The 17027-nt window shown below is 45.2% G+C and overlaps 1 protein-coding gene across 2 annotated transcripts in view; it reads left to right on the forward strand.

Annotated features, from left to right (window-relative positions):
• The window catches only part of EFTUD2 (elongation factor Tu GTP binding domain containing 2), a 253358-nt gene that overhangs the window by 28765 nt on the left and 207566 nt on the right, over window positions 1-17027 (forward strand). Inside the window, exons 2-4 of one of the 2 annotated variants that reach the window (XM_086923883.1) lie at window positions 3547-3665; window positions 4687-4852; window positions 16898-16976. In XM_086923883.1, the coding sequence (XP_086780009.1) occupies window positions 3558-3665; window positions 4687-4852; window positions 16898-16976 (353 nt within the window). In that variant the 5' untranslated portion in view covers window positions 3547-3557. Of the gene's footprint in view, window positions 1-3543; window positions 3666-4686; window positions 4853-16897; window positions 16977-17027 lie in introns of both variants that reach the window. The other variant, XM_086923882.1, reaches the window with a different exon arrangement.

Here is a 17027-nt window from a genome sequence, read left to right on the forward strand (position 1 = left end):
GAGCCCAGTGCTTTGTGCTGAGAAATATTGTGATGTCATAAGCTGTTGATGTCACACCTCGTATCCCTTGCCATAGCAATCCAGATCAAACCAGTGTGCAGTATGACTAGGGAAGGAAAAGAGGTGCTCCAGGACTCTGAGGCGGCAAGATGGAGGCCGGAAAAAACCCTCTCCAATCAGACTCTGGGTGACACACCCTTTCACTGAGAAGTCCAATTCCAAACGGTACAGGCTTATGGCGGTAGTGAAGGAGTCAACCGTACAGCAAATAATTATTCTGCTTCCTACCCTTTGTGAATGTCATTCGGAAGGTGCAGGCTATAACATTACAGAAGTTATGTATGTGGATGGCTGTCTGCCCAGGACATGGCTGCATACCCCTGCCATGCCTGACCTCTACTTGAGACGGTGCTGCATTCTAGCCGTTGGTGGGTGTCTAGCAACTTAAATGTGCAGCACGACAATTAACGTGTCGCGTACCTTAATTAATGTAGTAGCTAATGAAGGTTTCCCTTTAGGAACCAGGGTGGGAGGGGGGGGGGGCTGACATTTGAAGGAGCAGACACAGAGTTCCTAGCACACTTCATGCTCTCTGCCACACCCCCTAATGTCTTTCCTGGACGTCCCTTTCAAAGAAGCAGGATGGTTTTTGACTTCAGGGAATGAAAACACAGCAATGGTAGTCAGCTGTCCCTCCCAGGGCACCATTGGCTGCAGCCATTAATATGATTGAGGCAGGAGGTTTAACAAAACGCATGACAGTCAGTTTGCACAAGAATCAACTGTTTTTTGAAATGACCCCCTTCCTTCTCGATGATCAGTATTTCCAGTTTGGGAAATAGGACGTAACAAAGGCAACAATTCATTGCGGGATATGCGTTAGGCTTCAGGGTTGCATTGCTTAATTAAAGGGCAATGGTAGACCTATTCCTATTTTTGTCTCAAATGTTGTTTCCCCTGAGGAAAAAAAGTTTAATTTCACACTGCTAATTAATTTCTACTAAGATTCAACACTCTGTGACCATTTTTAAGGCATATGCATATTCTAACTTTTGTGTTGCAGCATCTGGCACGTACCTTTCGTAAAACAAATGATAAAAAGTGATAACATCTCCCCTCTCGAATAGAGCAATACGCTGGTGAAATATCCTAAGCTGCAATACAAATACGGCTTACCTCAGCAACCTTCAAACTGTGTGTTGATCTATAATATTCTAAGGGCCTAATCGTATCTCAGGACGGACCCACAACAGAGACCCGCACGCACACCCTTTGTAAAAAAAAAAAAAAAGCGTGTAACTTTAGGTCGAATCTTATCCTGCAGTCCGATTCTTCCATATGTTTCTGGCTGGCAGTACAAATGAGATAAATACATGTCTCGCTAAGCGCTCCCAGTCAAATTGAAGATAGAATCACAACAAAAATAGTCCCAGCATTCAAGCAAAAGATGTAGCTAGCTGTACCTCATTTATCATCCTGTCTTATCTCAGAAAATCTGGTTGAAAGAGAGAAGCAACCAACAAAAAGCATCATATAGCTTTAGGACCTTGTGGACATAGAAATGACAATTGGTATCTGTGAAGAACTCCATGCCACCTTGGACCGTTGAAAGCGAGATAATTTACTTTACGTGACAATAACATTTCCTCTGGCTGAAGAGACGAAAATAGAGATCTTGGTGCTTGCACAATCAGATCAAAGCAAGCTTCCTTTTGAATGGCCTGAAATCTATACTGACTATATCTTACAACGTGAGAAACATATGGATGAAAGCCTATAGCTGTCAATGCTCAAGCAAATCCTCATAATAATGCAAATCAATATTTGAGTCTAGCAGTACTTATAAGATAGCTAGAATTTAGCAGTGTGGTGTTCATATGGCTGGTAAATAAACTCAGATCGGTTACAAACACTACAAAATCAGCAGCAGAATACTCTGAACCCTCAGAAGCACGACCAAGTGAGACCGACCTTGAAAGTTATGCACTGACTGTCTAATCAAGTTCAAAATTCTTTCTTCTGTCTTCATGGCCTGTTGAAACAAAAAACTATTCTACCCTCAAACTCTACTGCCTTCCTAAACCTATGGAGGAACCTTAGCCAAGCTGAGTTTTATTCATCTACTGATATTCAGTTGAAAGCAACTTGGAGGTATTTCTTTGGGAATCCTTGACCATAGACTAATACGTTGAACTATAGGCTGAGAGCACAATGCAACCGTATCTGGTTCAGAAAATCTGTGCAGAAAACCATTTAGGCTGATGTTTGCCTTACCACTTTCACAGACAAGAGCAGCCATACAGGGATATGGGTGTTATGTTATGTTATGTTATTTAATTATTTCTATAGCGCGCGGCTACTCAAAAAGAGTGTCCCGGCGCTTTAGCGGAGAAAGAGACAATGCTGCAACATAAAAAACATAACATCAGAAAAAACTAACGGAAGAGTGGAGCAAATATTCAAGGAGGACAGGCTACTGAGTAAACAGCCAAGTTTTAAGGCCTTTCCTAAAAGCCAGTAGGCTGGTGGCTCCCCGCAGGGTCAGAGGTAAAGAGTTCCACAGCTGAGAAGCCAGCAGTCCAAAAGAGCGGCCCCCGAGGCGCGCTTTCTTGACCCGGGGGACAACAGCAAGGTGCAGGGCTTCCGACCTCAGAGACCTGGTCGGATGGTAAAAGACCAGTCTCTTTTGGAGGTACTTGGCTCCCTCCTTATGGAGAGCTTTGTAGGTCAAGGTCAGCGCCTTGAAGGCAATCCTCTTGCGGATAGGAAGCCAGTGTAGAGTTGCCAGCAAGCCGGAGGTCCTGGAGCGCCTACTGAGACCAAAGATTGCCCTTGCAGCGGCATTCTGTACCACTTGAAGCCGCTGCAACAAGTACTCTGGAAGGCCCAGGTAGAGAGCGTTGGAATAATCCAACCTGGACCCAATCAGAGCCTGGACAGTCAGCGTCCTGTGTTCCACGGATAACAGAGGAAGAAACCTCCGCAGCATCCTGAGGATGCCAAAGCAAACGCCCGACACCCCCAGGATCTGGGATTTCAAGGTGAGCCTGTTATCCATCTTCACCCCCAGATTCTTAGCAACCTGAGAGGAGCAGGACGGAGGGAACATATCCCGTGGCCACCAGGTCTGCCAGTCCGGTTCTGTGTCGCACCCAAAGAACAGAACTTCGGACTTGTCGGAGTTGCACTTAAGGGTGTAGCTCCTCACATTCAGTTGTACTCTACGTAATTATTTCTTTGCTGCTCCTTTTAGACTCTCTATTGTTCTCTTCAGTGCTCTTCATTGGCCACAAATTGACATGCATGTGCTTTACAAAACTGCTTAATAAATAAGGTCATGTGGTGCATTCCATAGCACTGCATTTCAACATCTAAAATCCATTGTCTCTGCAAGCATCTTCTTAAAGGGAAACAACCACAGTCTTTCACAGTTACCCCTCGAGCATGTTTTAAATTAGAAAAATATGCACCCCCATAGAGACCTTAGTGGATGGGAGGTACTGTTTACTTCATGAGGGTATTAAACACGTCCTCTTTTCCCAGCAGGATTCAACACCATGGATACTGAACTGTATGATGAGTTTGGGAACTATATTGGACCCGAGCTGGACTCTGATGATGAAGATGACGATGACATCGGAAGGGGTGACAAAGATGCAGATGTGGTATTTGTTTTGTATACGTTTTATGTTGTATTTTACAAAGTATTATGAAATGAACATACAAGTCTGACCCAGTTTTTCACCTATTTAATATTAGAGCTTTATAAAGCGTTCTGACTTGAATATTATAGCTTTGGCATAGAGCCTTGAGACTTTGCACTAGAGTTTTGTGATGTATTTTGACTTGGTTTTAGACCTGACAAGCATTGTGACCTGAAAAATAGCCTGTCAAAGCATCTTGATATGAATAGTTTTGAAAGTCCTTCTACCTTCATTGACCATTTTATAGTTCGTAGTGCAAGAGAAAGGACCTCAGAATAATTGTAATAGAGGACAAGTCATTCATCCATTCATGATGCAGGTCATGCGCCTTATAGCCGTGCACAGAGGAGTTTGGCCGCTGGAAATGGCACTCAACCATACATAGCAGGGATTAGCTGCAGACTAGGAGGTGTGCATAGCTCCCTTCCATTAGCCGACCTCAATGTGTATGGCTGTAAGTCCGCTCTTTCTCTTAAACTGACAGAGCAGCCAATCTTCACTGCTCAGCCAGGCCCAACACCCTGTCGGCAGCCAACCCCACACTGCAAAGGTTGGGTGCAGTGCCAGGCCTTGCACCAAGGCCATTACCAGCAGTTGTGTAGGTCCACAACACCTGTCGCTTTGGGTCAAACAGTTATCTCCCTTCACTAGTGAATTTATTTTTCATATGAAAGTTACAAATCATTTACAAAATGACAGGCAAATCTTTGTGGTTTTAAAGCCCTCATACCTTTCAGTAGACTGATCTCATATCAGTCTACTGAATGTGTTTACACTAAACCAATAAAAGTCTTCTTAGTAAAGTTCTACTTTCATGCCAAGTTTGGCGTAAATCTGTAAAGCAGCTTGCTCTCTAACATTTGCTTTGGAAGCTAAAATGGTAAAACTCATTTTTATGATTTGCTTATCACTTTTTCAAGAACTTCCATTGATCACTTTTTAGTGCTTTCGGACTCACAGTATATTTTGTTTTATCCTCTAGGTTGACGAGGACGATGATGATGAGTATATGGCAGACCAAGATGATGATCATCCTGGCATGCAGGTTGTCCTGCATGAGGATAAGAAGTATTATCCAACGGCAGAGGAAGTATATGGGCCTGAAGTAGAAACGATTGTGCAAGAAGAGGACACGCAGCCTCTCACTGGTAAATACTGATTGGGCAATGTCCTCATACAATGCAGTTATTAATCATCTTATCTTAGGCTTTGTGCATTGGGTAGTTATTGCAAATCTCATTATTATATTTTTTCTTTGCGTCCTCTAGATCTTGCTATTATACTTCACATCAACCATCACTTAGCAGACAGACCCATATCATGCTTCCATGGTCCTTTTTTCTGCAGGGACTTCACATTACGACATTGTTTTATAATTCCTATGCATTTTGCTACACTCTTTTTAAAGTTCGAGCTCACAGCCAGACCATGACATTATCTCCAGCATGAGACCCTGGAAGGAAGACTCTGAATAATCTATAAGCAAGGCAAATTTGTATCTCCTGTGAATTTCCCAAAATGAAAGGGGCGCCAACCCCCCCGCCACCCTATTTTGTACTCGCAAATAAACCAATACTCACTAAATTATGAGTACTCCAGAGGTTTAAAGTGTAAATGAAGGTAAGGGCAAACCAACAAAGCAGAATGAACCAAGTTTAATTTACACCCATGGTAAGAAGTCAGGAGTGCATGTTTTTTTTTGTTGTTTTTTTTTGGCTGTAAGACTTTATTGGCAGTAGTCAGTTACACAATACATCATTCGCGTGTTCAAATATCGGTTGCCACGCCATAGTCATTTTGGTGTTTGTAATACACAGCTATTTAGCCGACAACCTTCCGGTCCGGCAGCATGTAAGTATATTGTGTTCGAGACATTCCATCAATAGATAAAGAAATCAATTTTCTTACTTTTTCATATTTTGTTTAAACCAAAACACACTCATTAGGAATAATAAACAATATAACTAGATATCTTTATACAGTCAATCGTTCATATCAGTGGGTTTTCCCTATGTACTATTCTATTCCTTTCTAGTGAGCTTCTTAAAATCCCCCCTCTCAAGCCCGTATCCCTCCCAGTATTCCGTCAACGGGTTTTTATCAATCCCCCAACTCAGTTTCCTCATCGGAGCTGTCTTCTTCCTCTTCCGGTAAAGGCTCACACAGATCACCCCTATACTTATTCCAAGGTAACCATATCCTGTTCCATTTGCGAGGGTTGGCTCTTATTTTATAAACCGCTCGCTCGGTCACCATCAACCTATCCATGTGCTTGCACCATTGTGTCGATGTCGGTGCGTCCACTGCCCCCCATTTCTGCGCTATAGCACGCTTGGCCGCCATCGTTCCTATTGTCACCCACAGCTGTCCCTGACGTGTTAGATCAGTCTTCCCCCATATATTCAGCAAACAGACTCTCGGGTCCGGTGTGAGCAACACTTCTAGTGTTTGAGAAATGGTTCTCATGATACGTTTCCAGTACTCACTAATGATCGGGCATCCCCAAAGTGTGTTTAGCAGTGTCCCTTCCTCTCCGCAGCCTCTCAGACAATTTGGATGATCAGTCCTATATATTCTGTATAAGGTAGTTCTGGTGTAATACACTCTGTGCAGTATTTTAAATTGTATCAATCGAAAGCGGGCCGACACTCCTGCCTCCCGCGGGGATGCCAGTGCGGCATTCCAGTCTGTTTCGTCCATTTCCCCTAATTCCTCCTCCCATTTATTCCGTAGTTTAGTTAATGTATCAGGTAGGTTGTTTAGCAGCTTTCGATAAGCGAGTGATTTAGCCCCCGTTTGCATAAAATCAGTGAGTAGGCGGTCTTCCAACGGTGACGATTCGGGGACCTTTGTCCCGGGCTCGATGGCTGCCATTAATGCATGTCTTATCTGTATATACCTATAGGTCTCTGTAGGTCCTAGGTCATATTGTTGTTGTAAGAGTGAGAATGGGATCATGCCAGTACTAGTCCATAAGTCTCCCACTGTGGAAATTCCTATATTGTCCCATTGGGTGAATCCCTTGCTGTATCTCAGACACCCCAGTGATTTAGTGTCCCACAAGGGTGTAAGTTTAGTTATTACACCCCCCCACTTCAGTCTAGTCTGTGCCTTGTGCCAAAGTACTACCGTATGTTTCGTCGAGCCTATCAATTTTGCCATTAGACTTTTATTATATAATGGTGCCAGTAGACTGTGTGTGCCTAGCTGTGTTCTGTCCGCCAAATAAGCTGGGTCTTCTTGCGATGCGTGGATCCATTGGTTTATCACCTTGAGTTGGGATGCCCAGATCCATTGGTTTATCACCTTGAGTTGGCATGCCCAGTAGTACAACTGTACATTCGGCAGTGCTATCCCACCGTCATACCACCCACGGTTGGGTTTTATATGTGCCACTCGAGCCGGGCGTTCTCCCCATAACAAACCTGAAAGTACTGCTGTCACCTTTTTTAAATATGAGGGTGGAACTAGGGTTGGCGTATTTTCCATTACATACAAAAATCGTGGAAGTGCCTTCATTTTAAACAGGGCCGCTCTACCTAAAAGTGTCAATGGTAAATTTGTCCAGTATCTTGCATCTGCCTTTAAGCGAGTGAGTGGAGGTAACAGGTTTTGAGTAAAATGGATCGAAGCATCTCGGGCGACGTAGATTCCTAAGTATTTAAACGAGGAGTCTGCAATTGTGAAAAGGCATTCATTGGGTAGATGTGGCAGAGGACCTTTTAGTTCATAAATGACCGATTTTGACCAATTTATGGTGTAGCCAGAGTGGATACCATGTGTATTGCATAAATCTAGTAATATAGGGATGCCAGTGGCTGGGTCGGACAGGTATATTAACATGTCAGCAGCGTAGAGGGAAACTCTGTCTTCCAAGTGCTCCCCCCAGCTCACCCCTTTCAGCAATGGAGTGTCTCTAATGACCGTTGCCAGTGGCTCTAGGACTAACGCAAACAGCAAGGGGGAGAGTGGGCAGCCCTGCCTCGTTCCTCTGGCCAATGGTATTTCTCGTGAAATGTGTCCATTGGCCACCACATGCGCAACAGGTTCTGTGTATCGGAGTTTTATCCAAGCGATAAATTTAGGGCCGAAGCCCATGTGTGCCAAGACTGCGAAGAGGTACGGTCACTCCACTAAGTCGAACGCCATCCTGGCGTCTAGTGATAGAATGACTGCTGGTTCCGTCAATAGGGGGGCCCGCGCCAGTGCGCCATGGACTCGTCGGAGGTTCAGTGCCGTGCTCCTATGGGGCATAAAACCGGATTGATCTGGATGGATCAGTCGAGTTAGGTGAGGCATCAATCTGGTTGCCAATGTTTTCGCCAATATCTTGGCTTCCGCATTGAGCAACGAGATTGGGCGGTACGATGTACACTCAGCGGGAGGCTTTCCATGTTTCGGGATGGCAACTATAGTTGCCATCCGTTGATCCAGAGGCAGTATCCCTCGCTGCAAGCTATCCTTATACATGGCCAATAACGGCCCACTTAATGTGTCCACCATCGTTTGGTACCATTCAACCAGGATACCATTGGGGCCTACCGCTTTCCCTGTGTGTAGTGTGTTGATTGCTGCCTGTATCTCTTGTATCATCAGGTCTGCCTCCAGTTCATCTACTGCATCTTGGGGTAAAGTCGGGGTGTGCACCGTTTGGAGGGCCAGTGTCACATCACTCGTCGTGACTTCTCTTTCCGGAGTATATACTCCTTGAAAGTGGTCCGCGAGGATATCAATTATTTCTGATGGGTGCGAATGCAGCTGCCCACTCGGGTCTGCCAATTGTAGTATGGTCCTGCTACCCTCTTTTTTCTTATCCAGCCACGCCAGTAATTTACTGGCCTTATCACCTATGTCGTATACTCTAGTTGCCGTCGCTGTTATATTCTCAATCGTTTGCTGCCGCACATGATCATTATGCGCTTGTTGGCATAGATTAAGTGTGTGTAGTGCGTCCTCTGTTGGGTGTTCATGTGTGCCGCGTTTTCTGCTTCAAGGTCCAGGTCCAGCTCCCGCAATTCTCTTTTCCGCGTGCGCTTATGCCCTGTTATCGTTGTAATGGCATGACCTCTCAGAACCGTTTTGTACGCTTCCCATAGGGTAGTGGGGGATGATACCGAGCCAGTGTTCTCTATTAAGTAATTCTGGGTCGCTTTTATCAACTCTTTTCGGACATGTGGTATCTTAATATAACCTGGATAGATTGGGTACAGCCTTTTGCGAACCCTTCCTGAACTCGAGAGGGCTAGTGTGAGGGGGGAGTGGTCCGAGATACCCCTGGGCCTAATCTGTACGTCACTAATTGTAAGGTGGCCGTCCCCTAGTGTGAGAGAGTAATCTATGCGGGACAGACTATTATGAGTTGCGGAGTAGTAAGTGTACTGGCGGCCCTCAGGGTTGAGGTGCCGCCAAACATCCAACAGCCCTTGCGCCTCGATGAAGTCGTAAAAACGAGACGGGCCAAGCGTGTGTGGTCGGGTACCTATCTTGTGTGATGTGCGCCACTGCGTTGAAATCCCCTCCCGCTACTAGGTCACCTTCTGGAAGAGATAACAGTAATTTCCCTAACTCGGGTAGAGTAGTCGCATGCAATGCTGGAGTAATATATACACAGAAACAATGTTGAGTGGTTTGCCTTCCCATTGCCCAATTGCCACTGCAAAATGGCCGTTACTCATCGGCTCTCGTGGAATGCAGGATAAAGCAAGACGCCTTTTTTATTAGAATGCCCGTTCCACGAGACCCGGAGGTAAAGTCCAAGTGCACCACCATACTATATCCACGCCTGTCCAGTGCTTTGCTCGCCGTCCCCACCAAGTGTGTCTCCTGAAGAATGATTAGATCCGGATTCAGTCTTTTAATACCCTGTAGGACCAACCCCCTCTTTATCTTGTCTCCTAGGCCCCTCACATTCCAGGACATCAATTGTAATGGAGTAACCGGACCTGTGCACGTGTTCCCATTTATAGTAGCTGATTGTGTGTTGTGTGTCATTGCATATCCACTAGGTCTAACTTGTTTACTTCAGGATCTATTTGCCATAGTGTTCCGTATATACCCATCTGAGTGTTCAATTTGTCGTGTTGCAGATTAGTTCCTTGAGTCAAACAGGACAAATAACAAAAAAAAACCCTATACCCCAAACAATTCCCCTCCCTGCCCCCCTGCTATACGGACATAAAACCGCCCGCCCCCCCCAACTTAGCAGAGTGCCTGTCCCATCCCCAACACCAAATACTTGCTCGCGGGGGTGAAGATTCTCCGGAGCCGGCGGCCCCTCATACACTCCTCGGAAGCCCTCACCCCAGTGTCCTGTAGCCGACCTTCAGACAGATCTCAAACTATAAGGTCAAGTTTTTGATTGTCCTCCAGGAGATTAGTGTTCTTTGCTGGCGCCATCGTCCATTATATCCCCTGTATTGTGAGAGTTCTTCCTCCGTTCTGTGGGACGTTTGTGAGCCCTCCGGAAGTTCAGCGCTTTTGTCCTTTTTCGATCTGTTCGTTCTGCGGGGCTGTGTTGCCGGTCTCTGTTAGACCTGTCTGGCCTTTTGCGTAGCCCCTCCTATTATTTAATTATTTTGTCCCCTTTTTGCCCCTCATTTCCTTACTATCGTTTTGGGTCCACTAAATTTCTATGGTGTTGGCCTGGGGGATAGATGTTCTTTTGCCCTCATGATTTTTCACCTCAGGCCTAGGTGCCTTTCATGACTAGAATTCACCCAGTTCAACAAAATGGTGGCTACTAACTGCCACAACTGTCATCCCCTAGAAAGCCCCATAGGTTAACCTAGAGCCTTCTGGAACCTTCTGGACCCTACTGGACCCTGGGTGGACAGGCTATATAAGGGCAGAGGTCAGGTAGCCATTTTGTGCAGTACAGGGAGTTGGAAGAGAGCGGCAGTGGTGTGAGGAGGAGGACGCACTGGAAGCAGTTAGTTTGTCTGAGAGATAGACAACCTCTTCAGGAAGACGTTTCCCCTCTGGCCCCTGACCAAACTCTCCCATCAGACTTCACTTTCTGTGGGAACCGGTACGGCTGTGGCGGTTGGCCCCCTGAGCCCCCTTTGACCCCCTCCCTCACTTTCCTAGCTACTATCTGGGAACTTGCTCCCTTCATTTCCCTTCGTGGACTCATCCTACCGGTATTTCAAAAAAGCAGACCGGAGCGAGATACGACGCCCTGCGCCGCTGAGGAGCCTCTGAAGCGGGGGCGAGTGACGGCGAAGGTATTGCTGGGTTGGGCGCAGGAGTAAGTAAGCGCTGATCTCTGCGCAGGCCTCGCAGTGCGGCTGTGTGGGGAGAGAGCCGGCGAAATTGCGGACACCGCGCAGGCGCAGTAGCGGTGAAAGTAGAACCGAGCAAGTGAGGCGGCGCCTAGCGGGGACACTATTCACCCGCGCCTGCGCTGCATCACGATCCAGTAGAGGGCAGCGAGGCTTGCACGGGTGACTGAAACTCCGGTCGCCTCAGTCCAGTCTCAGCCCCTTGCTGGCATAGGGGCGGAGGGCCGTTTATCGAGTGAGGAGCAGCTGTGAAGAGGGAGAGCTGGAGATCTGTGTCAGCGTCAACCTCTGCCCCGGCCCCAAGTAAGGTGGAGAAATAAGGGAGGAGTAAAGAGTGACTGGGGGAATCAGCCAAGAAGCTGGGAAGGAGTTCTTTTATGCCCCTATATCGGGACTAAGTGTTGGAACCCCCTCTCATTCTCTTAATCTCTGAAGATCTCTATGTTTAGCCCTGATAGGGTGAAGGAGGGCCGGTTAATAAGCCTACTGGGTAACTGGCTCAGAGGGTCAAGTTTAATAGAGATTCTCCTCAGTGCTGGAGAAGTGATCTGAGATATTGAGGATACTAAACTTGAATGCTGGAGTATATTGTGGGATTCCTGTACAGAGGAGGTGGGGAAGAAGAATCTGTGACTTCATCCAGTGTTTACCTTTGAATAAGTGATAACAGAGCTGTTTATGTAGTAGTTGAGAACTGAAATTCTGGGGTTACTCACTGATTGTGAGGAAGGTGACACACAGTGGGTGAAAAGGAAATCTCCCAGAGTCCTATGACCTTGATATTCCCAAAGCAATAGGCTGAAGTGGGTAAAATATAAAAGTGTAATTGTTCTTTTGGTGTAACCAGGAAACCTCAGCTTGGGTGGACAATCTATCACTGTAAAAGGTGCTATTAGTGTCTGTTAAGAAAGTATTTCCTAAGAATAGTTCCATGTTGAAAGATTACACACTGCTGAACTGGGTTCTCCTAATGTTATTGGATATATGTGGAAAGAACTGATAAAAATTGTACAGTGTACCTAATTGTAAACTACTGAGGGAAGTCAACAAAAATATTTTTATAAAACAGCTTGTATTTTTACACAAAGATTGGTGTAGTGTCCTTTTTGAGTGGAATTGCTTGGAGTTACTGCTGGGTGGTGTGCAACCTTTACACATGTGCCTCTAATAGATGACAGTCTTACCCTAGGCCAGGCTACCCTAGGTGACCTGACAAATCTAGGTCCAACAGTCTCCATCCATCGAGCCAGTCTCTCGCTAGTTCAGGAGTGTCAAAAAACCAAGTCTTGTTGTCTGATGCCACTCTCAGTTTAGCTGGGAAGAGCATGGAGTATGGGATCTCTCTCGCTCTTAGTTCCTTCTTGACCTCCAAAAACGTCCTCCTGCGGCGCGCAACTTCTGCCGTATAGTCTGGAAAAAAGGCCAGTGTGGAGTAAAGGATCTTCACCGGAGGGGACACTCTAGCTGCCTGCAAAATGGCGTCTCTGTCACGGAAGTTGAAGAGACGGGCCAAGATAGGTCTTGGGCTCGCGCCTTGCTTAGGTTTACCCCCCGGTACTCGATGCGCTCTTTCCACGGAGAAGAAGGCAGTAGTCCCTTTGGTTGGAGCTCTTTTTAATCAGGTCCTCCACATACAGGTCTGTTGCTCTATTGCCTTCAGATTCCGGTACACCAAGAATTCTTATGTTATTCCTTCTCGAGCTACCTTCCTGATCGTCCAGTTTCTCACGCAGTGATTTTTTTTTCCACCGCCATTTGTTGCATTGCCGTTTGAAGCTCCGAGACGTCTTCCACTAGGGACTTTGTGACCACCTCCATCGATTTCACTTTTTCGGACATTTTTTGAAAGTCGGCACGGATCAATGTGATTTCAGTGGATATTGAGCCCACCGTGGCCTGTACTTGAGTTAGCGCTCTCATGATATCTTCCAGAGTTGTCTTCTGCGTGTTCGTCCCTTCCGCCATCTTGCTGGCTGGGGCCGACTGGGAGGTTGACGCTCCACCACTGGCAAATATATCAATACGGGTCTGTGTTGTGCCTCCCCTTGCATTTTTCCAGCCATCCTTGCCCCTTCGTACCCCAAGAGTCTTGCAAGTTATGTCTCCCAGTCTTCCGGGGCTTCGTGGATTCTGGCGTGACACTGGTCTTCACCTCTCTCTTCGCGTGGACAGTAGGCCCATACCACCCGTTACGCTCAGGTTCTCGCAGAGTGTAGTTTTACAAGTTCCTGAGTTAGTTGGGAGCAGGTACTATAAGGCCAGAGGTCCCACTTTCAAAAGGTCGATCTCGGTACTGTGGAGACGATGTTGAAAGGCGGCTGATGCACTGAACACTATGTGCTAAGATGGCGGACCAACCCTTTGTTCTTCTTTGGTTTCGGTTTCACCTGTCCGTCGTCTGAAAGAATTCTTTTCTGACCGTATTTATTTTGTCCTTTTAGATGTGGCAGAGTCTAATCATAACTGCTCGAGCAATCCTCGCTGTTATCGAGCCCTTGACCCACTTTTCGGACCGTGGTCGCGCGTTTCCGGTGTGGCCTAACCGAGTTGCCCTCGCTCCTTCTCGGTTGATCATTCAGGAGATGTCCCGGCTTGTTGTGGTTTTCCAGGCCTCAGTGTCGCCACGACATAAGTTTCGTCTCCGGTGTCGGATAGTTGTCAAAGTTGCTACCCTCGGTTCCGCCCGGTCCTAGGCTTCGGGACCCTCCGTTAGAGCATCTGTCCTGCATGGATAAGTGGTCGGATATTAGGAGAGGCCGTCCGGTCTACGGAGCTCTTCTTTTAGGCTGCCGCCATGCTCGGCTGCTAGCCACGCCCCAGGAGTGCATGTTTTGATTGTGTGCTTCCACAAAAAAAAATGCTTTTGCTCCACACAGATGTTTGTTATCCAGCTACCTGAGGTTGGACCTTCAAAGTCACTCACCTGCTATCAAATTGTCTTAGATAGCAAGATAATTTGTGGTATTTTTCTCTGGGAGCAGCAAAGGTGGGAGGAGGGCAGTCATTAACCTAAATGGATTTTTAGGTCGAACCATTTAACCTACACAAATATTAGTCTACAATTCTTTGCTTCTACACAAATACATATTCATTACCATGCTATCTACTTGTAGTTCTTCACAATACCAGACATTATTTCAAAACCCGCCCTATTGATGCTACCAATGACTGTTACTTTTTTTGTCCAACAATAGTTGAAACAGCTGTAGCCACTGTCGTGGTTGAGGTGGGAGGGGTGTTCTGCTTGAAAAGAAATGTAGCTATGTGCCACACGAAAAGGCTTCACATTTACGCGCATTGAAACCAGCAGCATCCATTTTGCCTAATAGTGACCCAGCATTTAAAGATAGCTCAGATTTGTTGGACACATCGTTCATTTGCTTGTGTCTTTAGGCTGGGTCCTATTTTTCACTTTTTTAATTAACACTGTGCACTTTGCTTCTGTGGCTTGTTACAGGATATCATTTATTACCATAGTCCCAAAATTTTCAAATATCTTTCTAAAGATACTAAAAAGTGTGTCAAAAATAGTTAAGAAGATGGATTGGAAAGATGAGTATAGAGGTTAAAATTATTATATTCTTTTTAAGCATGAAAGTTAAAAACAGAGGAGTTCTTCCTGGGGTGTACCTCAGAGTGCATGATTATGCAACTTTTTTTAGTTTTTTGTTTTAAACCAGAGTAAGGTCTGTACTGGTATTTGTCCTTCTTTTACAATCACTTTTAGGAATTGGCTAGGTTGCAAACAAGCATATTCTATCAAATGTTGTGTCATAATTCACCGTGGGGACCACTAATTGAATGATGTTTTGAAGACCTTCAGAGCCCGCCCCTCTTTCCAGCATTCTCCTTGGTACAGCTCATTGCGATATATTGAATGTTGTCATCAAAAATAAATATTTGCCTGTTGGTATTTTGAATGCCAGCATTCCACATCTGAGTTCCTTCTAATAATGTAAGTGTGGCTAATAAGTTTGAAAAGCCTAAAGCTTGGTTTGTGTACACAGTACCTACCATTCCTAAGCATGAGGCTGTCCGCTTTCTCAGGACAAGTGATTTTTTTGCCTTGAGCATTCAGGATGATACATCTCGCCTCCGTTTCCTTCTGACATTTCGTCAGGAGCTGTGACCTTTAACTCAAAAAAGGCATTGGCATTGAACGCACTTTGCCCGAAAGGTGTGTCGCATCAAGGAACTATGCTTCTTTTAGTGTACCCTTGATTGTGCCTAATTTCTATAGTATTTTCCAACCAAACTGTTTCTATCAGGTTTTCTATTGTTAACATTTTATTTCTTATAGCGTAATTAACTTTGGTCTGTCCTCCACCCTTCAAGCCTAGTTGCAATTGAGCTCTATCCAACATTGAATTCTAGAGAGAATAATAGGCAACTTCCTGGGAGGAATAAGAGTGCTTTTTCTTTTTTTAACCTTGGTTTTTTTTTAAGAGCAAAAAAAATAGCTTAACACACATAACTCAAGGCAGTATGCCAGGATTCTCCAGGCCTTTCGGAATGGATTCCATTAATGTTGGTTCACGTTTTACTCCCTGCATGCCCCATGTTACCATATAGCAGTGGTCCCCCTCAGTGCAAAAAAAAAGTAAAAGGCTCCCCTCAAAACGTTTCACATTATTTTATTAAATTGGCAGTGTTTAAATTTGTCTAGAGGTATTTAAACCTTGCAGGTAATGTCTGATACCATTATAAAAATGCAACCAAATACATGATTGCCAAACATACTGTTATGGTCAGGCAGGCCTTGCTAATTTGTAAAAGTATTCACAGTGTGATTATTAGAAATTGGGATGGGGTTTTTGAGGAATATTTGGAGTCCCTCCCCTTTTGACACCTTCTCCCGGCCAGGATATAAATGACAAAGATGTTAGTGATGTCCCATTACATAGCAGCTTACTGCCACTCATTGTTTTTCCCACTGAAAACAAAGCACTGTTCTAAACATAATGCTTCTTTTGGCTAAAGCCAGGCACCCCACCCTGGGATCACTTGAGGCCCCCATAGGGGTGCCCGGCTGCCAGTTTGAAGACCCCTGCCTTACAGAGAAGGTGGTCTACTTAAATCCACTGATATGGTGCACTCTGCTGTAGACAAAAGCGCTAGGAAATCCCTGTTGCATTTTTGCAGCAAAGGCAGCAGTAGCATTTGATCCCAAATAGAATACACAACTACATGGCGAGGAATGTCAACCATTTATTTAGACACACCAACCCACGCCAGATGGATTTGTCTTTTGGTACTACTTTTGGAATATTTTCAGCGAGGGGCCTTGGAGCCTCAAATTTTAACTTGAGCCTCCACAGTTGACCAAAATGAGTGATCTTGTACAAATCATGTTGTATACCTAGGCATGTACTCTATAATTTTCCCAAATTGTTGGTGCTCAGAATGAAGTTAAATATCATTATTATGAACTTATATAAAAATATATTTAGCACTTACATTTAACAAGGTTATTGTAATGACAGAAAAACATTTGTGTGATTTCCAATATTTACCTTGCCTCTTACGGTTTCAGATTTTTAACTAACACTTAATACTCAAGAATGTGGCATGATTCACTAAATTCCATCAGGTTGGGCCACATGTTCTAAAACTATGGTCTCTTGGTTTCACAATTGACGGCTGAGTAATTTTCTGCTTATTCCACAGTTCTGTACACGTCCGTGTGTGGGCACATTTCCCATGTTGAGGATTTTAGTAGTGTTGTAAGTGTTTAAGTATGTCCTGTGGCTGTCTGAGCTCTCTTCACCACACCTGTGCCATGAGTGGTCAGCAATGGTCCCAAGCAGTTTTTACTAGTACAAAAAAATATCCCTGATGCAGAACTTAGCCTGATGTGTTAGAAGCTGTTTCCTCCATCAAAAGTATTGTGAACTAAGTCTATTTTCTCCGCAGAACCCATTATTAAGCCAGTGAAGACTAAGAAGTTTTCTTTAATGGAACAGGCTCTCCCTGCCACCGTGTACGAGATGGAGTGAGTAAACTTGGTAACTTTTTAGGAGTTGCAATACGAGGAGAGAGTAAA

This window comes from Lissotriton vulgaris, chromosome 5 (genome assembly GCF_964263255.1).
Source record: "Lissotriton vulgaris chromosome 5, aLisVul1.2, whole genome shotgun sequence".
Classification (NCBI taxonomy): domain Eukaryota; kingdom Metazoa; phylum Chordata; class Amphibia; order Caudata; family Salamandridae; genus Lissotriton; species Lissotriton vulgaris.